The sequence below is a fragment of the Nicotiana tabacum genome, chromosome 8, assembly GCF_000715075.1.
Source record: "Nicotiana tabacum cultivar K326 chromosome 8, ASM71507v2, whole genome shotgun sequence".
NCBI lineage: Eukaryota > Viridiplantae > Streptophyta > Magnoliopsida > Solanales > Solanaceae > Nicotiana > Nicotiana tabacum.
Window position 1 is genome coordinate 52367970 of NC_134087.1, and position 22093 is coordinate 52390062.

General features: G+C 34.3%; 1 protein-coding gene across 2 annotated transcripts; it reads right to left on the reverse strand.

Annotated features, from left to right (window-relative positions):
* Window positions 1-269: 269 nt before the first annotated feature.
* LOC107813872 (phosphatidylserine decarboxylase proenzyme 1, mitochondrial) lies at window positions 270-20245 on the reverse strand. Of its 2 annotated transcripts, none has more exons than XM_075219256.1 (12): window positions 19939-20245; window positions 18806-18894; window positions 18611-18661; window positions 18445-18510; window positions 18304-18364; window positions 8358-8467; window positions 7997-8250; window positions 7381-7487; window positions 6291-6358; window positions 5244-5321; window positions 1578-1700; window positions 270-926 (listed from the first exon to the last, which is right to left on the reverse strand). In XM_075219256.1, exons 1-12 carry the CDS (start codon window positions 20111-20113, stop codon window positions 765-767), a joined length of 1344 nt encoding a protein of 447 aa, XP_075075357.1. In that variant the 5' UTR covers window positions 20114-20245; the 3' UTR covers window positions 270-764. The 2 variants fall into 2 exon arrangements, with proteins under 2 accessions (XP_075075357.1, XP_075075358.1); XM_075219257.1 differs by having other exon boundaries at window positions 18806-18956; window positions 19939-20076.
* Between the last annotated feature and the right edge of the window lie 1848 nt (window positions 20246-22093).

Genomic DNA, 22093 nt, shown 5'->3' on the forward strand with positions numbered 1-22093 from the left:
CGATTATGCTCCCTTCATTACAAAAACTTTGGACAAGTATTGGGAACTTCTTCTGAAATAGTACTCTGAAAAGACTTTTGGTACAAAAAAGATTTCAATGCTACTAAAGAGTGTTTAGTAGGGAGGAAAATGTCATATTTAGTTGGTGAGTGAAAATTTGTTTCTTCTTGATAGGGAAAATATTTCTTCAATTGGAGAAAAATAAGTTCACAAAGAAAAATATTTTCTAGAACATTTAAGCCAACAAAACAAGGAAAAATTGGAAAACATTTTCCGGAAGATATTTTTCTTCATACCAAACAGGCAAACACACCCGTAGTTTTTTGAAGATTTACAAGTATTTTGTGAGAATAACTCTCCTCTGGAAAAGAAACCGCTTCTCCAGAAAACATGTCTTTTAAGGAAACATTTTTCCACACTTCATGAAAAACATTAAACTTCACTCCCCCCAAAAGATGGGGGAAATCTGTGTTTCCGCAAGCGTATCTCAGTGTCATCATCCCAAAAGACATTAAATTTACTAATAGCTTCCGAGCAAAAGATAACCTGAGCTCCCACTGATACGACCCTTAAAATGGAGTAACCTCTTAATATTGTAACGAAGACCTTTTCAGATCTGTACTCTACCTAAAACAAAATTTTGTAATATGATTTTCTTAGGACTTGGGGGGGGGGGGGGGAAGGGGTGTGCGAAAGCATTTCCCTAGAAGGCTTTTCTATAATACAAATTTACCACCCGTAATTTTATAATTGAGACATTGTAACTAGGGATCATGCCACCTGCCCAGGGCCTCTCCCATGCGAACTCGGTCTCCCTTTTTAATACAAAACCTGAATTCTGCTGACATGCTTTTATCTGCAGAAGGTTCTGATATCGGAGCTTGGAAGACCAGAACCACTGTTGAACCCATGTTGAAGGCTGCTAGCTGCATAGTTCAACGGTCAAAGTTGAGCATGTATTAAATAGAGAATTACTCAATTGGTCTATTGTTTTTCAAAGCTCACCGAATCAAAAAAGGGAGAAAGTAATTGCACAACATTTACATACTATTATTTTGTCCATAAGATGTTGACATTATTACACGCAGAATAGCAAAACTATTCTGGTATTCCCGAATATCCATGAACATATAAACATATTGCAAACTATGATGAGCGCTTCAAAAGCAATTTCTTGGCTAGAGCCACAATAGCACTACTTAGAATGAACTGTTTCTTCTAGTTTGTAATATATATATAAAATACGGAACTTTATTAAAAAGGGGGAAAGAAAAGGAGAGGAGACCATTAGTCTAGTTTGGTAATATCTGCATTACAAGCCTAAAACCCAAACTGCAAATCCATGCAATACGCCAATACCAGGTGTATTAAGGAAAAGTACAAACCATAGGTAAAAAAAGAACGAATAAATTTTGCAGTTCATTGCAAAATAGGATTTATTTCTTGTACACCCACATCAACTGGCCAAGTAATATAATTTATCATATGATATTTTGCATGCTCAAAAGATGCCACAATAACTAAAGTTTAGCATGCATTTTTCTCTTCCAAACTATCATCAAATTTCAGGATCGTACCTCATCTCCTTTCTTCAGGAAAACACCAGTGCCTTTGGGTTCGTATACCTGTTCTTCAGGAGGTTCTGGATGTAGCATCTTCTTCCATGGCCTATTTGTTCGCAGAGTTGGTTCAATGAAAAGCTGAAACATCAGAAAACAGTTTTGAGTCAAATAGAACCAGGTGAAGGCCACAGAGGGATCTGCAAATGGGTATCATCGCGTACTTCATCCACACTATCAGGGGGTCCGTCTTCAATGAGCTAGTAATTGAGATTTCTTATATGAGTTGTCCACACTCCTTATTATCTCTTGGTTGATTAATTATAGAGCCGTCGATATGGGTTTGACCCGTTGGGCCGGCCCAACCCTGTCCATAATTTAATGGTGTTGGGCTAAGATTTTTGGAGCCAATTCAAAAACGAGGCTTTTAAACCTGGCCCAAGTACGCCCGTGGCCCATATGCCATGAGCACCTTGAAAATATTTTTGAGTAGTTTGTTTTGAATATTGACTTTTAATGAATGAAATTTTGTCCTCCTTTTTTGTGTTTTATAGTAATCTATAGGAACAATGCCAGAAATTAACCGAACGCAATTACTCAAAACAACCAGTCAGGATATATATATATATATATAACCTACTACATAGTTGTAGTAGGTTAGCATTGTATACATATTTGATTTGCCCAAATTAACCCTCGTTATTTACCGCCACTACATCAAACTTAAGGACATCCTTGTCATTTTACAGAATTCCAAATTTCATCTCTACATTTCCCAAAAATAAACCCCAACTTTCCAGAATTCTTTCCCGTAATCCCTTCACCTCCCTTCTCTTCTCAATCTATCCATACGAAGAACATATCGTGGAAATGGAGTCATGGATATTTGCAAAGATGAAGTAGAAGAAAAATCTGAGCTTCGTCTTCTACTTTCAACATCATTTTTGTAAGCGTAATTTAAATCTTCCATGAATTTCACCTAAATTCCCCCAATTTTTCATACTCCTCAAATTTTGATATCGCAAAACGTTTGAAATATGAAGATCAGATTTGACTATTAATCACAGAACTAAGGCTTCAAGGTTGATCAGTTCTAGACTTCAAATTGAATTTCGTTTTGTTAGAATGAGCATCTTTAATTGATTGCTCTGTTGCAAGGTTGATACTCCACAGCGTAACTTTTTTCTAAAATGCATAAAAAATATGAAGATAACCCAGAAAGAATGCTTCTCCATCTAGGCATCTACCATCTTGAATAATTGCTACAGTTTTTTTCTTTTTCGACGAATTTTTGAGAGATCCAGAAAAATAAATGTCTTTGGTTTTTCTTATTCAGTCACTCTTCTCTTCCAAGAGATAGCTGAAGTTGCAGTGCGCTACTAGGGACTTCTAGATGATGACAAGGAGTTGTCTGCAACTTTTTTTAATTTTGTTTTGGTAAAACGACATAATTACCTATGACATATCAAGGAACTTAAAAGCAATAGCAGGAATAATTTGGACAAATCAAATATGTATACAATGCTAACCTACAACAACCATGTAGTATATATATAGAGAGAGAGAGACACACACACTATATTAAAAGCACGAAGGCCCTTAGCGAAATGTCGTTCGTCTCTTTTACCCTTTAAAATATATATTTCACACCAGACAAAATAGTCATATTATTATTTCCATAATATTTAGGGTTTTAAAGTCACCTAAAATCACGGAATTTTTTTTATATTTTTTGGTAAGAAAATTAGAAAAGCTTGCATTCAAGTTATTCAATAATTATTTGTTCCTTCGTTGGACATCTAATAATATTAGGATTCAACAATAAATTTTGTTCGTCCTTGAGAAGGAACAACAATCAAGGAGGAACTCTTCAAAAAGCGATTCAAATGACAATTCTTTGTCGCCTATTTTCTCATATTTATGAAACATCGAAGCGTGTGGAAAAACACATGAAGATAATCAAGTGCAAGATCCAGAAAGCAAATTGCTATACAATTCTGTGTTGATAAGTTAGAAAATATGAGTTAGAAATTTACTATATTTAAGACCCAACTTTTTTTATTTTTGCTTCTTTTTGTTGTTTTATGGATGATTTCTTTGTTAAATTTGGGGCGACAACATGTTTTATTTTGATGAGTAAGAGATTAAATTTAAACTTAACACGTAATCTTTTTATGGTTGCACATTTGGAATTTGCAGGAATAAAGCGGTTTGCATAAATTATATTGTGGAGGAGATCATTAGCAAGTAACAATGTTAAAGAGTACTATCCTATCTATCTATCGTTTGAACCCACAAACCTATAGGCACCATAGAAATAGTAATCCTTTGACTTTCTCTTAGTTTTAAATCTGTTGTTGTTTGACATAGAATATTTTGTTCATTATTTGAAATTAGTTCTCCTCATTCTTTCTTTCTTATTTTTGATATTTTGAATTTTTTGTTTGAAAATACTTTTTATGTTTTTAGTTTAGTCTTAACAAAAATATTTAAGTTTCATTTATTATGTTATAAAGTTTTGGATAATTTCAATTCCAGCTATGATGGTTTGGGTATGAAAAGTTTAGTATTTAAAACTAATATTTTAGTTGTTATAAATATTATCAGTTTACATTTATTCCAAAAAATGACAACTCCTTATATGTTTTTAAGTTAAGTTATTTGTTGCAAAAAATTAAATTAATATTAGTCATGTTGGACTTTATACTGTCAATTATCAAGTTTTTAGAGATAGCTAAATGAGATTAATATTCATTATTTTCAATACTTGCACCTTTTTTTATTTATAACTCACAAACATTATTTGATAATATCTATGCTTTTTAAAACTATATATTCATTGGTATGGGTACACGTGTATCGGTGTATATATACATATATTGCATTTTAGGTTAAAACTAAAAAATTAAAAAATATGAACAATAATTTTAAAAATGATGGGCCGGCCCATCCCAGTCCGTAAAATGCCAAAGCCCGTGTGGGCTGGGCTAAGCTGGGCCGGGCTAGCCCGTATTGACAGCAATAGTTAATTATATGCAACGGTGTCAGTTATGCTTCACTAGCCTGGTTACTACCGGGGTTTCTAATGGTAAAGTCGATGACACTGTATGACAATCAAAAGCTGATGCCTCTCTGTTGTCTTGGTCATCCAACTCCAGTTTCTCTTTCTATTTATATATTATATTAAGCTCCGGAAATTTTTGTCCTAGCTAGTTTATATTGTAGAATTTCATAGCCATGATCCTTGTTGAAAAAATCATAGCCATGACAATGCACTCGAATGTCACAGCTTGCTTATAGAAATTCTTCAGGTCATTATTAGTGTGGAGGAATAAATCTCAAATCTCATGATTCATAATGCAATATCATCACTAAGGCACCCATCCAGATGTACCTACAGTGCAAAAGCCTAAAAGACTGATGATAAGTTTCTGCACAAGTAATAAATGAAATATTAACACACACACACACGCGGAAAAAGGAAGTTTAGTTTTTGATTAAAACCCCCCTTGCTCAGTTTAACTTAATAAGATTGAGTAACTTGATAATGAAAAAGCTCCAGTGGGGAGTCCTAAAAATATATTTACAGAGAAAAAAATGAATACTTGTATACAAACAGATAACTGACACACTTCAAACATACATAATTAAGTGTTCCGCCAAGGGACAAGCATCATAGCTTACCTCAATGGAGCCAATATTTGTTGCACCTATGGCTGCCATTGCCATAAAACCTTCTTGCCATTTACCTTCGAGCACAATCTGATAATAGGCAGAAATCACAAAAGGGAGAATACACATCATTTTGTTAGACATTGGTCACAGAGAGAATGAGCAAGAATAATCAGAAGAAAAAAGAAATCAGAGGATATGCGAGGAACTAGGAATATGTAACTGAAAACAATAACATTGACATTTGAAAGGAACAAACAAGTAAAAACTTTCTATTAGGAGGACTTCTCTACGGGATTTGAACCTTGAATTCCAAGGTTTGCAGCTACTTCATAGACCACTAGGTCACACGTGGGACTACTATCGTCCTTATTATACCTTGAGCACATATATTCCTTTATTTTAGAATAAGTAGCAGGCCCAATCAATCTTGATGCAATGGACTCCTTTGGTCTTACTGTATTCCCAAATGAATTATTTAAAAGCAATGGAAAATGTCATTTGTTTTGAAAACAAAACGCAATTGGGTCTTTTTTCCCAATTTCATTCTATCCCAACCACGGTTATTTTAGTTGCTGGCAGACTTTTTCCTTCGATTTTGTGGTGATCCTCTTGTCTGGGCTTTTTTTTTTTTGGTGACTCGGAGGAAAAAAATATGGGAATTGCTTTTTACTCTAGTCACATGAAAAACACATGATTTCTGTTAGTTTTAGTGGCCCCATTTGGATGTTCCGCCCATTGAACTAAGAGTGCTTAGTTCTAGAAAACTTAAAGGACCCTATATGCTCAAGATAATACAATAGGGACAAAACCAACCTTCAAACTTAACAGATGTAAAATTTCAACTGGCTCACCAAGTTCTCCATAAAGAGGGACATACATGGCAGGTTCAATCATAACATTCCATGAGACTAAAAATTTATGCATAACTTGCTTCTGGTGCAAATAACAACAGCAATAACTACTTTATAACCTCTTTCGGAGAAGTCACCATCTCAAAAAGATCAAGAAAAAAACAGGGAATTGAATGCATCTACAGCATAGTTAATCAGATTTTACCCTTTCATTCTCCACGTAAAGATTTCTTATTGTCCTGGTAGCTCGTTCATTCATGGGAAAGAGACGACCTATCAAACAAATGAATGGAATAAATTAACCACCGGTAGAAAAACAAAAGGTCAGTCCGGTGCACAAGGCATCCCGCGTCACACAGGGTCCGGGGAAGGACCGAACCCCAAGAGGTGTGATGTAAAGAACCTACCTAATGCAAGCATTAATGGCTACTTCTATGGCTCGAACCCGTGACCTATAGGTCAGAAGGAAACAACTTTATTGTTGCTCCAAGGCTCCGAGTCCTTAAGAGGTCTCTTGAATGAATCTAAAAATAGAATTTAGCCAATTGGACAATCTCCCTAACAAGTCCCATAATTCCTTAACAGGTGACTCAACCACGCTGAGTGGCCTTAAGTTTTGCAAATTGATATGTTAATACATTTTCCTATGGGGTACAAGTATCTGATTGTATACAAACATGATGGTCATTATACTAATGTCCTCTATGTTAGTTTCAGTCACATAATTCGTTTCATTATCATATCAAATACGGTTAGAATATGCATGAAAACAGAGAATACCAGTAACCAACCCTCATGTGTTGAAGACACAAATATAGATATACCGGACTATCAATATCGACTAAACGAGAGTGTGGCTGACAAGGTAAAAGAACAAATCAGCCACAGTTTTCTAGACCCCTTTTTTGGGGGAAAGGATAGTGGGTAGGGCTCATCTTTCCCCAGACTAGTTTACTCACTGGTAATCATTCCATGTACAGGAACTGGGGGAAAAAAGGGCTCAAACTACAGGGATTTGATACCTGGCTTTCTTGGTATAAGTAGTTGTCTATATAGGCTGACAACTTTTCCTAGGTTGTTCAGTATCAATGAATTATGGTACCCAAAAGATCCTTTCTGCAAGACCGGTGTATCCTTTCTATATCATTGAAACATGACTTTTTTGGGCAGGGTGGGGTAAAGGGCGCGAGGTGAAGTGATCAGAAAGATAGGACAAATAGAAAACGACGCAAACTGCAAGCTTAATATTGTGGATGAACTCTTTTTAACCAATGGATGCAAACGTGAAGACTTACCAGAGAAATGTCGACGACCAAGAACATTCCAATCAACTGGTGAGTGTATGCGATGATAATCTCCAGGTCTCAAGTAAATCACACAGTAAAAGAGACCTTTCAATGGACTGCAATAAGTCAACTTTCAGTTTCAAATTAAGTAGCATTCTCTCCTTTATCACCAAGAAATTATTACCAAGCGCTAACAAAAAGTGGAAAACATAAGGAAATAAAAAGATAAAAGGTTCACCTGGTGATCGAGTACTACATGTTAGGCACCTGCTAACTAGATATAATTTGTCTAGGAGTATAGATGCTCATTCCCATAAAAATACGTATGTCGTCCAGAATGGTTTAAGAATTAAAATATACAGTTTTAAAGAACTGGACATAGAGCTTTTTTTGGTGGTGGAAAATAAGGAGATGGAAGAAGGTTCCTAGAGAAGATCAAAAAGTGCCTTGGCAATTTTTTATATTCAAAATAGCCTAGTTGGCCTATTCTGCCAACAACCACTATGCATCAAAGAGATGATTAATTGAGGGTAACAGACATTTTCATAATATACCTAAGGTGTTAACATGTTGTAGTATATTATAGATATCCTCACAGCACACAGTTTAACATTCATGTGATTACCATGCTGGTGCAGGATCTCGGACTTTGGGAGAAGCCAATGAAACTCTCCACCAAGACTTTTGATTTGCATCATCCGTAGAACCCTCTTGCCCACCATCTTCATTTGTATTGTCATCAACCACAGCCATGGGAAGAAGGGAGCTGGCACCAAGAAGTGAAGAAGCAGAATAAGAGAATCCTTTGACTTGCTCAATCATAGCCCCAGCTTTTTTCAACTCCCCAAATTGGAGAACAGTACCATCAACTGGACTAACCTACAGCCATATAAACCAACTCAAAAAGGTCAGAATATTTGATAATCTGCAATATTTAGAAACACCAAGAGAACCAAGAGATAACTAGGAAGCTGGTTACCAGTTACCAGACAACATGGATTGCAATCAATAGGCCTGGTACCCTCTTTCAATCTTCTGACAAAGAACTCCCCTAAAGATGCATATTCTTCCAAAGGCAAAGCTACTTCTTCCAAGTCTGGATTCAAAAATGGAGTTCTCTAAATACTGCCATCATCAAAAGCTTATCTTGACATTCTCAATGTGTCATAGAATAACAATGAAAATCTAAAGCATCGAGATTGTAAGAAGAAGCTATGAAAGTTTGGATAATCAGTTGAGGAGAAAGAAAAAAGGAGTAGCTTGTAAGCTTGATTTAGAGAAGGCTTATGATCATGTCAATTGAGATTGCTTATTGAAATTGTTCAAACTGATGAATTTTGGTGAAAAATGGTCGAAGTGGATAAGATTTTGCATTTCATTGGTGAAATTTTCCGTTTTAATTAATGGAAATCCACAAGGCTTTTTCAGTTCTCACAGAGGTATCAGGCAAGAAGATCCCCTTTCACCCCATTTATTTGTCTTGGTAATGGAAATCTTTAGTAGTTCGCTGAGTTAAGCAGAAGCTCTGGGATGGATTAGAGGTCTCAGAATAGGCAAGAATGATCAGGAAGGGATGATACTTACTCATATCCTCTATGATGATGACTCTCTCCTGTTTTGTGAAGGAGAGAGAGTACAAATCCTGTATTTTAGAAGGGTGCTACTATGTTTTGAGGCAGTCAGTGGATTAAAAGTCAATTTGGCTAAAAGTAGCATTTTTAGTATAAATGATGATGAGATTATGGGCTGTAAAGTAGAAAATTTCCCTACTGTCAATTTGGGGTTACCTTTAGGGGCAAAGAGAAAGGATAAAAACATTTGGCAAGGTGCCATTGAAAGGTGCAGCAATAAACTTACTCCATGGAAGAAGCAATACTTATCTTTTGGGGGCAGGCTGACTCTAATAAATAGTGTCTTGGATGGGATACCCACATACACCATGTCCTTATTCAGTATGCCTAAATAAGTAGAAAAGAAATTAGATTCTATAAGAAGGAACTTTTTGTGGGATGGAAGCTCAGACAAGTAGAAGTCACATCTGGTTAAATGGCAAATGGTTATTGAAGATAAAAAGAGAGGTGGACTAGGAGTGAGGAATCTGAAATTGCACAATAAAAGCTTACTATTTAAATGGGTATGGAGATATAGTAGAGAGGGTGAGGGAGTTTGGCAGAAAATAATAGATGCCATTTATGGTGCAAAGATTGGGTGGAAACAAATTCCTTCTCAACTGAGAAGTTGTGGCGGGATTTGGAAAATGATTGGTGGCTGGTGGGACGAATTTTTACAGCATACCAGTTTGGAGTTGGAAAATGGTGGTAGGATAAAATTTTGGCTGGATATTTGGTGTGGTAATGAGAGCTTCAAAAGCAGATTTCCAGATCTATTTAACTGTGTGTTAAATAAAGAGGCCTATGTTGCAGGTTTTAAAGCAGAATTAGGATGGAATGTTCAGAAGAAATCTGAACGACTGGGAAGTGGATAGTTTCTGTGAACTGCATCAACTTCTGAATTCATGTTCAATAGATCAGCACAAAACAGATAGGCTAATTTGGATCGGCAGCAGGGATAATATATTCACAGTGAATAATTGTTACAAAATGTTGCAACAACAAACTAGTCAGGGAACTCTAAACTGGCCTTGGAAGATGATTTGGAGAACTAAAGCACCTATGAAAGCAGCTTTTTTTGGTTGGCTAGCAGCTAGGGATGCCTGCCAAACCCAGCATAAGTTACAGAGGAGAGGGTTTTCTCTGTGCAGTAGATGTTATTTTTGCAACTCAGAGGAGGAAACAGTTGAGCATCTCTTCTGGCATTGCAAATTTTCAAGATAATGCTGGGAATTTTTCTTGAACGTAATGGGCATACTCAGAAGATTAGTAGCTTGCTGGAAATGTGGCAATCCCAAAGAGTAAAAAGGAGCTTAAAGCTAATATGAAAAAATATTCCCAACTGCATAACGTGGACATTATGGCTGGAGCGAAATGGCTGCAGATTGCCAGAGTCAAAAACAAATGTATTAAAAACTTGTATTTCTGGTGTTATAGCAGTTCTTTAGATGAGATGGACCAGTATTTGGATTTTTGCACTTGTTAGGAGAAAATATGTAGTATGAATTAAGTAAGAGTTGTAGTCTGGTCCTGTCACTACAAGAAAATATGGAATTTACAACAATGTTTTAGCAACAACTGAAATATTGTTGGCAAAAATGGATAAATGGCAACAATTCCACAAATTTGTTGCTATAGAATAAACTTTTTTGCTACAAATTTTTATTGTTGGCAACCGTATTAATTTTGTTGCCATATTCTATGATTCAGATAATAAAATTTAAATTTTAAAAATATTCTAGCAACAATTATGGTATTGTTGCCGAATTTAATAAATGGCAACAACTGATTTTAGTTGTTGCAAAAAATAGAACTTTTAAGATAATATATAAACTTAAAATATAAACAGAATTTGCAACAACAAAATCTTTTTGTTGGCAATACATAATATTTTATCAAGAAGGTTCGTGGGTTGTGGGTTGTGGCCTAAAACTTTCTAGTTTTCCGCCAAAATTAAACGCGGCAAACTTTTCCCCTTTTAATAACTTTTCTCAAATTTTTAGCGCACTCTCTAGTAACCAATCTGGCTAGGATTTTTTTTATCTGCTATTCTTGAACGAGCTCCTTCTCTGCTTCATCCTCCTTGCTGCGTCGTATTACTGCTGATCGGAAAAGAATCGGTGAGAACCCTATTCAAATTGCTTTATCGATTGTTGGTTCACCGAATAATGAAAATACCGTTTTCAAAAAGAAACTTTTCATAAAGTTTTTCTTTTAGCATTGTCCAATTTCTTGTTCTTTACATGAATGGATCTTTTCTGTTGTTACGTGTAGCATTATGGATCTTTTCTGTTGCCTTTCATATGAATTATGGATCTTTTATGTTGCCTTTCATATGAATGTGAAACAATATTTTCTCGAAGTTAATAGATTATATTGAAGGTCAATAGATTTACACTTCAAGTTTTAATACTAATTTTGTGAGAAGTTTATCAATTACTTGATGTTATTTCTGGTGTTGGTCTGGTTCATAAGTTTTCTTTATGTCCCCTGTCTAATTTTTTGTTCTTGAATATTTTATTCATGTCTATTGCTATTCATCTATGTTGATTATGTCATGGTTGCTGGATATCACAATCGTTCAATAATTTGGCAGGTGATTACTAATCTTCAATAGATATATGTATTCCACGAATGGTTCTACCCTTTCTTTTCTACCCAAAATACTCTGAAAGTTAATTTCAAAAATTTCATCAAAACAGTAAGGTGGAATATTGAAGCCACTATATATGTATCCATTTAAAGTGTCCTTCATTTAGTACTAACATCTTGTGAAGTTTTAATAAAAAATTGTAGATTTCTTTATTTGGACTTTAGAATATTTAATATATTATTTCTCATTCTATCCTTAGACGAGGGTCTATCGGAAACAACCTCTCTACCTATTGAAGGTAGGGGTAAGGTCTGCATACACACTACCCTCCCAAACCCGACTTGTGGGAATACACTAGGTTTGTTATTGTTGTTGTTGTTGTATATTGCTATTATTGAATCCGACGTAAAGTAAATTCTGGATTACTCATCAAAAGCGTGGAGTATTTCTAGTTACACTGGTTGTAGTATGAGTGATTTGCAATTGTAGATGCTTTCAACTTTGGAAAAATGCATTGTTTTACTAAGTATTTATATTATTCTATTTTTTGAGAAAAGAAATTTTTTAGAAAATAAGTATTTCATTCCCTTGCACTCTGTTAATTCCTGAGAAAGTGTGAAAGAGAAAAATTGTCCAACCATATCTGAACCGAATCATATTGGTGCTCCTATGCGATTTTTTAAGAAGGGCACATACTCTGTCTAGACATTAATACTTCCGTGATTCCCACAATAAACAAGAGTCTCAAAGTAAAAATTTTGTTTGCCTAATATGCATAGCTCAAAGTGGAACTTTTGTTTGCCTAATTTTGTCCACTAATTCTAATTATTTGGCTTTTTAGTTCAACTCAAAGCCTTATGTTTCTAAGTAATTCTCTAATCTATTTTTTTCCGATACAACAGATAATAAAAAATAGAGAGAAAGACAATCATATAGTTTTACTTTTATATTTTATTGTAGGCAAGTACATGATGGATAAGAGCTGGATATTCATTAAGAATAGGGCGATACCTCAATACTTGAATGGTGTAGAACAATTTTTAAACTTCGCATTTTCTAATCCTAATGTTGGTGTAAGAATCCAATGTCCGTGTATTAGGTGTAACAATGTTCTTTGGAAAACGCGAGAAGAAGTAAAGACAGATTTACTTAGACGGGGAATAGATTCAACATATGATAGGTGGATTTATCATGGTGAGTCGGATTCATCTTCAGATGATGGAACAAATGTTGGTACAGATTCAGATATAGGAAATGATGATGCTTCCACTTTTGAAATGTTGCATGACTTGTATCGTGGTATTCCCACTCATAGTCATGAGTTTGATAAGAACAGTGAGTCTAGTTCTGAAGAGCCTAATACAGAAGCTAAAATTTTCTATAGATTATTAAAAGATGCAGAGCAAAAGTTATATCCTGATTGTGAAAAGTTCTCCAAACTCTCGTTTGTAATGCGTCTTTTTCAAATGAAGTGTCGACATGGCTGGAGTAATACCTCATTTGACTCTTTATTGAAACTATTGAGTGATGTTTTACCCAAAGGAAATATGCTCCCGAATTCTATCCATGAAGTTCAAAAGATAATTAAAGGTTTGGGTTTAGATTATGTGAAGATAGATGCATGTGTTAATAATTGCATTTTATATAGAAAGGAATATGCGGATCTTGAGCAATGCCCTAAATGTGGTGAGAAAAGATGGATGGTAAGAAAAGGAGAACATACTGATGAAGAGGTTGCTTCAGAAAATTCGAATAAGAGAAATAAAGGAATTTCTAGAAAGATTCTTAGATATTTTCCTATCATACCAAGATTACAACAATTGTTTATGACAAAACGTACCGCTGAAGATATGAGATGGCATAAAAATAAGAAAGTCGATGATGGAGTTTTACGACATCCAGCTGACTCCTTGGCGTGGAAAAATTTTGATGAAAAATATCCAAGTTTTGCTTCAGATCCGCGTAATGTAAGGCTTGGGCTTGCTTCAGATGGCTTTAATCCTTTTGGTTCAATGAGTAATGCTTATAGTATGTGGCCGATAGTGTTGATCCCATATAATCTCCCCCATGGCTATGCATGAAACAATCAAATCTTTTGTTGTCTTTGCTTATTCCTGGACCAAAAGGCCCTGGTATGGATATTGATGTGTATCTCCAACCTTTGGTAGATGATTTGAAAACCTTATGGGAGAGTGGAATTGAGACTTATGATGCTTTTATGAAACAAAATTTTTTCTTACGTGCTTCTTTATTGTGGACAATTAATGACTTTCCAGCTTATGGTATTTTGTCCGGTTGGAGCACTAGAGGTAAATTAGCTTGTCCGGTTTGTCATATGCATACTTGTTCTATTTACTTGAAATACGGTCGCAAGCAATGCTATATGGGTCATCGTAGGTTCTTGGAAATAAATCATCTCTATCGTCGAAATAAAAGTTCTTTTGATAACACAAAGGAAGAAAGACTTGCACCACAAGCTTTGAGTGGAGATGATGTGCTTGCACAACTTAATACATCCTCACAAATGTTAGTTGACGGCATCACAAGAAAAAGAAAACGAGATACAATAAGATATGACAATTGGAAGAAAAGAAGTATATTCTTTGAACTCCCATATTGGAGGACTTTATTGTTGAGACATAATTTGGATGTAATGCATATAGAAAAAAATATCAGTGAAAGTGTGATAGGAACGTTATTAGATATTGAAGGAAAAACAAAGGACACATTAAAATCTCGGTTGGACTTACAAGAGATGAAAATAAAAAAAACCTTCATCCAATAAAAAGTGGTAATAAGTACATACTTCCTCCAGCAAGCTATACAATGTCTAAAACTGAGAAGATTCAATTTTGTCAGCTCATTAAAGAAGTCAAGTTTCCCGATGCTTATGCTTCTAACATTAGTCGTTGTGTCAATGTTAAGGAAGCAAGAATTTTCGAACTTAAAAGTCATGACCACCATGTTTTTTTTCAACGCATTTTTCCACTTATCATCAAAGGGATTTTGCCAAAGGATGCATGTGATCCATTAGTTGAACTGTCATTATTCTTTAGCGATTTGTGCGCTAAAGAGTTGTATGTGGAGAAGTTAGATCAACTAGATAAAAGTATACGGGTGACAATTTGTAAATTAGAACGTGTGTTTTTGCCAACGTTCTTTGATGTTATGGTTCATTTGGCAATTCATTTGGCAATGGAGGCAAAGTTGGGTGGTCCCGTTCAATTTCGATGGATGTATTACATTGAAAGGTTGGATTCGTATTCCTCTAAACTATTTTGAACATGTAACATATATCTTTATTTTGACGAATTTTGGTTATTTTTAATTTTATAACATAATTTGATTTATTTTGGTAGAGAGATACAAGAATTGTGCTTGAGGCAAACTTGCAGAAACTTTAGGAATTGACTCACATGAAGAATGGACATTGGGTTAATGATGCATCTGCTGAGTTACATGTACGTGCGAGACTATTATCCTTATTCCTAGAATGTGAGTCCGTAGAAATAAATATTGAACGTTAAAGCCTATATAAATTTTTTGTAGGATAAGGTGAAAGAATATATTGCTGAACAAATTCAAGAAATTGAAGAAGATACTGATTTGGACCCAGTTATTAATGCTGCATTTGTGAAAGTTGTTGGAGAAACGTCAAGTTATTGTCGTGGCCAAGGTTCGGGAGTTAATTCAACAAGTAGGAGATCCATGAAAGAAATTCAAGAGAAACTACAAGCACAACAAAAAGAGGCAGAAGAAGAGCGTCGTAAACGAGAGTGTAGAATGCCAGCTAAAGGAAGTAAAGATTAAGCTTGAGGAAGAGCGGAAAAATCGAGAAGCCTTAATGCGTGACCAAAAACTATTAAAAGAGAGCATGATGGCACTAGCATCACATATACTAAGTAATGAGGTATTTCAATTACTTGCTTTTGGTCCTAAAATATTTCGTTCAAACTACACAACAGTAAAAGTGGTAGCATCATTTTCCTCTTTTGTGGTATTCTGTTCACTCTACGGCTTGAATTGGTGATGGTGGTGGTACTGCTAATGTTTCTGCATCTTGCAATATTATTAAGTGTACAAAAATATACCTTGTAGCACATCTTAATTCATTAACTGAATCTCTTATTCTCTTCTGCAAAAAAGTAAATAAGACCAGCATTTTATTTCTTATAGGTAAACATTACCAAGTGTACAAAAAGCTATATTTCCACACTCTACAGCGGAAATCTTGAATGATGTCTGGTTCAAAAAAAAAGTTAACTGGTATACATGACTATAGATGGTTTTGGTGTTATTTTGTTGGTTTTCTTTCATGTGGTTGTGATAGTGGTTACTGTGAACTGTTAACAATATGATATTTATGGGCATCATGGCCTATTTACGTACTATTTACTTGTTTATCTCTTGAAAATTCTGGGAATTCAGTCTAGCTTGATAACTGCTGGCAGCAGTTGTTATGCAATGCTGATACAATCGAAATGTCAGTTGATGTTTTTGTCCTTGGAACTATAGGGTCATTGCTTCTCTCAAATATGGTATAAAATTGTAAAATAGATCTCATCTGGGCTGACATTTTCATTGTCTTGTGTTGTGATACTGTTACAACGAATGATTCTATGCCCTATGATTGAATAGTGAATGATTCTACATCCTCTGCTTAAACAGAATTAAACAAAGAGACAGAGAAAAGAAAACTCTTTGATTATGGAACCAAAGATATTAAAGTAGTCGAATCCATAAATTACTCTTGTCGCACTATCTTTGTTTCTTCCTCGTTCCTATATCATTCCTTTCCATTGATTTGTACAACAAATTAAGTTATGTAGTTTTATTATGTTTAACAGAATGGAGTTCCTGCTGCAATTTTCAATATTTTTTCTAATTTAAGTGGTTCGGATGGTACAAGTTGTTCAAGACTTATGGATGACATCACGGTAAGAAAACTCTGTCTAACTCTTGTAAAAGTAAATTCCTTGGTTGATATTGTTCGCTGTCATATTTGCATTCTTCTCAATTCAGAAAGAAAAGTTGCTTGATCTTGGACCTTTGAAAGGTGATGTGCTTGTTCTTAGGCTTTATAGTTTTCTGTTGCAATTCTTTTGGTTCTCAGTCATATCATATCAAAATGAAAAGTTGTTTGATCTTGGGCTTTTAAAAGATTCTAGACTAAAGTTATATACAGAGAATATCTTATACTTTGGAGAAAAAAAGTAAAAGAAAATAAAGAAGCCAGATCTAATGTGATTTTGTGGCGATATGCAAAATCTATAGTACATAGTTAGCGCTCTTCTTCTATATTTTGGTCTCACGATGAAGCTTCTCAGTTTTCTGATTCTAGCAAAGTAGTGTACATCAAGAAGGTCTAATACCACCACTGTTAACTAGTCTACTAGCTTATGGGTAGTCAAAACATGCAGACAAGCTTAACTAATGACGAAGTATATTACTAGAAACTGAACATATGTCTGAAGATAGCATTCCCACTCCCACCCATGGCCATGAAGTCAAGGAGCATCTATGGGTACTAATAGTTTCTCTACTGGTGAGCACAATTGTGTAATATCTGTCAAGAAAGGTTGCTATAAAGGATAGCATCCTCAGTCAAAATTTGTTTATTTAAGAGTAAATACCGGATTACAATGTGGGCTTGAAGAACATTTTCCTCTCTTCTAAATCGGTTATAGGCTTGTAAAAATGAATCAACTACTACTACTATGTGGTTAACCTAACAAGATTCTCTTAAATAACCATCGGCCAGACAATGGATTCACTCATTCTTGCTCATTTCTCTGTCTTATTCTCTCTTTCGATCCATACTTGTGTACTTTATAGTTTTTATTTATAAAAGATATAACTATAATTTATATTCTTTTGTAGGATGAGCATGAGTAAACCAATATAGATGGCAATATGGTTCATGGATGTACAAGCTACCGGAAGAAAATTTACTTATGGAGTTGTTATTTGATTAGAAATTATGACACTGGAGATGTTCTTGTTCTTTTTTCAAGTAAAAACATATGTTTTAGTGGTAGGTTTTGAAAGTATGTAAACACATTGTGCTTCAGGTGTATTGACTTTTCCAAATATATATCATATATTAATTTTTATATATACATTTGTGATGTTTTAAAAGATTTAAAATGTGAATTGTTTATGTAGCAACTACATATTTGTTGTTGTTAGTTGTACAACAAAAAATGTAATATTGTTGGCAAAAAGTGATTTTATGGCCACAACAATACTTGTTGCTAAAAGCCTTTATAACAGAATATTAACCACCCTCCCGCCAATTTTTTTGCCACAAGTAATATTGTTGCGAAAAAATAATATTTTATCGCAACAATAATTGTTGTTGCTAAATATTTTCATAAGCCACAATTGTGTGACCAAAAAATAATTTATTGCAACAACTTTCTTTGTTGCGTTACGGCAACTTTTTGCAACATCTTTTGTTGTTGCAAAAACTTTTCCCATCAGCATTTATTGCAACGACATGCAACAACTTTTCTGTTGTTGCCAAAAGTACTTTTTGCAACAATATTCAATATATGGCAACAAAAAATTTTGTGGCAAATTTCATACTTTCTTGTAGTGTGTACTTTTTTTCTATGTACCATCTTGGTACCAGTTATAATAAAATCTTTACTTATCAAAAAAATAAAAAAAAGATTGTAAGAAGAATGGTCAGAGCATCACGAAGTAGAAACTAGAAAGGCTGCTTACTTGAATGAAATGCCCGAGCCCATCCTTTATATGCATATGGGCGCAGCCACATCGGAAGTTCCTGGTTGAGCATTGCATGGAGTCAGATTGATCCAGAACTTTTGACGAATCTTCTGCTATTTGAAATTGCTAGAGACTTACCACACTGGTCAAGGTACCCCAGAATCTAGAAATGGAGCGTAGTGGAAGCAATCTCATGAAAGTAGCCTACAATTGAGAAGGCAAATAAGTTCAGCATGAAAAACTGCATAGAATAATGTGGCAAGCTGAAAGATTAATTGCATAGGAAATAGAAATGCGTTCTTACCTTTGCATCAGGCCGGAATTCTAAAGTTCCTTTTTCTCTTGCCTCTTCAACCTGCGACTCAAAGAGGGTTAGGATGCTCCATGGGAGAAAACATAATATCTTAACTTGATGTCATCTGATTTTGCACAAACCAAAAGAGAAACCCAACAGGCAATAGTTCACAAACGGCATTAGGTTTATGAGTTAGAACAATACCTTTTGATCATCATAAAGACGTCGGGCATGTAGAAGACCAAGCATAACTATAGTTGCGACTGTTGCACCAGGCAATAAGAGATTGCTACCTGCATACCAGTAGCCTCAGATCTCAGCTGTTGTGCCGATATTGGGACAGGTGAACAAGTAACTGGATTAACCACTATTAAGTTAAAATCTGATGGAGCATTATATATAGTTTTAAAGTTAAGGAACCAAGAACCAGATTGAATTTTCAGCAGGTCACAATAGCTATTCTGGGCAGGTAAAAGATTACCATGAAAAAAAACCATCAGACACGAGCCTTACATAAGACCAGCGTCAATTCAAAATCTAAAAAAGAAAAAAAAAACAAGAGGAGACCTCCAGTATGCGCAGCTCACTCCAGCTATCAACTCCACTTTCACTAGATTTAGTTTGGAATTTGCCACATAAGTCATTGTGCTCTATTTTGTTAATGTGTTAATTTGTGTGCCTATATGAATAAGGCACAAGATAATATTGTATACTAACTTTATTCCAATCCACAGAGTTTCTTTAACCCAACACTTCATATTGGTAATAATTTTCCTGCATCAAATAGAATAGTCCCTTGACTATTTTAGGATTCTGTACCTTCCAACAGAATCTGATTTGCAGCCTCTGAACGTTTATTTGACCAAGAAGTGTACTCAAATTATAAAGCATCACTCTATGAGTTGACAAACAACATTTTAAAGTAACAGAAGCTCCATTACCTGACAATATTTTACCTTTCACTCTGGGTGGGTACCCTGGCATGACATAGACTCTCACAGTACTCCTCCATTTCAACCATCTCATTTTAAATTTATCTAGCACATTGTCCAGAACAATAAACCTAGAATCTGAATTGTAAATTATTTTATTTTACTTCCTTTTTTGTTGACAGAGTGTCTAAGCAAGCTTGTGTGCATCTCGACTATTCAATTGATACAATTTTACCAACTTCCAGAGATAAATCAGAAAGTTCATCAATAGAATTAGAATTACAAAAGTAATTTGAACTTTCACAATACATTAAAGTTCTCAACGCTCGTGATGGCATCATTTCATATAAAATGCAACTCATTCACAGATTGTTTTTCAAGCAGCGAAGTAAAATAGAGTTGTACCCTGAGAGCTGCTGTTACTACTACTGCTGCCGCCACTATTGAGCGAAGCTCGAGCTTCGGTGGCTTGTACCTTACGAAAAAAGGTACTCGTAAAATAGTAACGCTGTGCATGTAGATGATTGAGGCGTCCATTATAACCGAAGCAAGGAATTCTCTGAGGAGCCCTAAATTTCATCTTCTTTATCAGTGTGTTAAATCTTCGAAGTGGGTTTTTCTGACTGCGTCTTGATTTGGTCACAGGAATTTCTTGTTAGGGTTGTTTTAGCCAAGGGAATAGGTGACTGCCCATAAGAGGGTAAATATTTGGAAAATCCAATTTGATTCATTTTAAGAGAATCAATCATTAGGCTAGATAAATATAAAAACGAATGTGTTTCTTTTCTTTTCTATAAGTAGTTTATACTTTTAATTATATTAGTATCTATGAATCTGCGTTGTACGTTAATAATGATTTGTGATGATTTAAATATTTATTTATATATAAGAATAAAATTTAATTAATGAGAGTAATTTTATGTATAATAATACGAAAATCATCTAAATGCAGAAAAATATTATTACATTAGCATAATACATGAATTTAAAATAATAGGACAACATCAAAACTTAAACAAATGAGCAATTTTGTCGTGTTAGATAATTATTATTATAGTTTAAAAGTATTTAATGTGATAGTATCTTAACGAACGCTTCTTTGTGAATAATATTTTTTTTTGTGTATGTTTCCTCCTAATGCTTTGGTTGCTTTACCTAAACCAGAACTCTTGATTTCCCTCTTGAAAGTGTAACATATTGTTGTTCGTGCAAGAGAATACATTGCGACAAATATAGTTCAATATTTAGGATGTTTGTCCTTGTATATTTATTATATATATTTGCAAAACATAAACATACTAGAAATTATTTTGACATAAATTTAAAAGGATATTCCTTAGTTTCGGAAGACGAAAGTTGAATTCGGGATAAAATTATACTTAGAAGCACATTGACCAGTATCATAATTTTTGCAGACGTTATTGTGAAAACTTCTATATACCATTTGTGTGTTATTACATAAGTTATTCGGCGTATTTAAGTTTTCAGTTGCATGACGGACATATTTTTCTTCAAAATCAACTTATATAATAAAAGATCAATTTTAACTTAGTCTATTATATATATACGGTGACACTAACATACGTAAAAAAATATTAACCTTGACAATAAACATGTATGGTAGAAGACCATTTGGTATTAAAGTATATTCTTCTTAGTAGTAATTATTGGTATCATTTATGCTGAGTCAAAAATTGAAAAATATTTTGTTTTTACTATAAAATGTTGCAATCCTCCTTTTATTTAGTTGATCAACATATCACTTCTACTAGTTAAGATATCTTTTTAATTTTATTATGCAATTTGCGCAATTTGCGTTTTAATCTAATGATAAAAATATTTATCTTATTAAATGCACTACTATTATCATTGGAGTTGATAACCAAGTGTTCAGGAAGAACCAAATCATCTTTTATTGGATGTTCTTCTTCATTTTCGACATGAAGCAAAAAGACACTGAATCTTGATATGTTCTTACTTTATATTTTTTGTAAGTTGAATCTTTTTCATTTAAGACCAAAAGTATTAACTTTGGCAAGTTAACTTTTACAGTCTATGCTTTTGTCGATTTTGGAACTACTTGTAGTAATTGACACAAATCACCTCACGAACCACTAGTTTTCCACCAAACGGTTCATTAATATCCAATATATCTCTAGAACTCCGGGAAATTATTTCGATCGTTTGACACTTAGCCATAAGCGCTTCACCCCATATTATCAATTTTGTTTTTCTTATAAAATTGTGATGGTTATTTAAATTGTTTGAAGATGTATATCAAATCTAAAGTGGGTGGCCTCGCAATAAAATCGTTATTGGTACATCACTTGCTATTATTGTTAAAAGTGTCATGTCTTTTGATATGATATTTGCAAGTAATGCATGACATAGAAATATTATTTCGATTCCGCCAGAAGCATGTACAAAGAATAATCATGTTATACCAGAGTCGACTCTTTATAATATAGTCTTAAAAACTTGTACTTGTTTAAGATTTAGTTTTGATTATGTTTCCTCATACACTTGTATAATATTTTGATTCTTAATAATATACTAACCT

Excerpts from the sequence above, each read along its gene's own strand:
- LOC107813872 (XM_075219256.1), bottom strand. The coding sequence starts at position 20,113 with ATGAAATTTAGGGCTCCTCAGAGAATTCCTTGCTTCGGTTATAATGGA. Across the intron at positions 18,511-18,610 it reads AATTCCGGCCTGATGCAAAG|GCTACTTTCATGAGATTGCT; the intron begins GTAAGAACGCAT and ends TCTCAATTGTAG. Across the intron at positions 7,488-7,996 it reads CGAGATCCTGCACCAGCATG|TCCATTGAAAGGTCTCTTTT; the intron begins GTAATCACATGA and ends GACTTATTGCAG.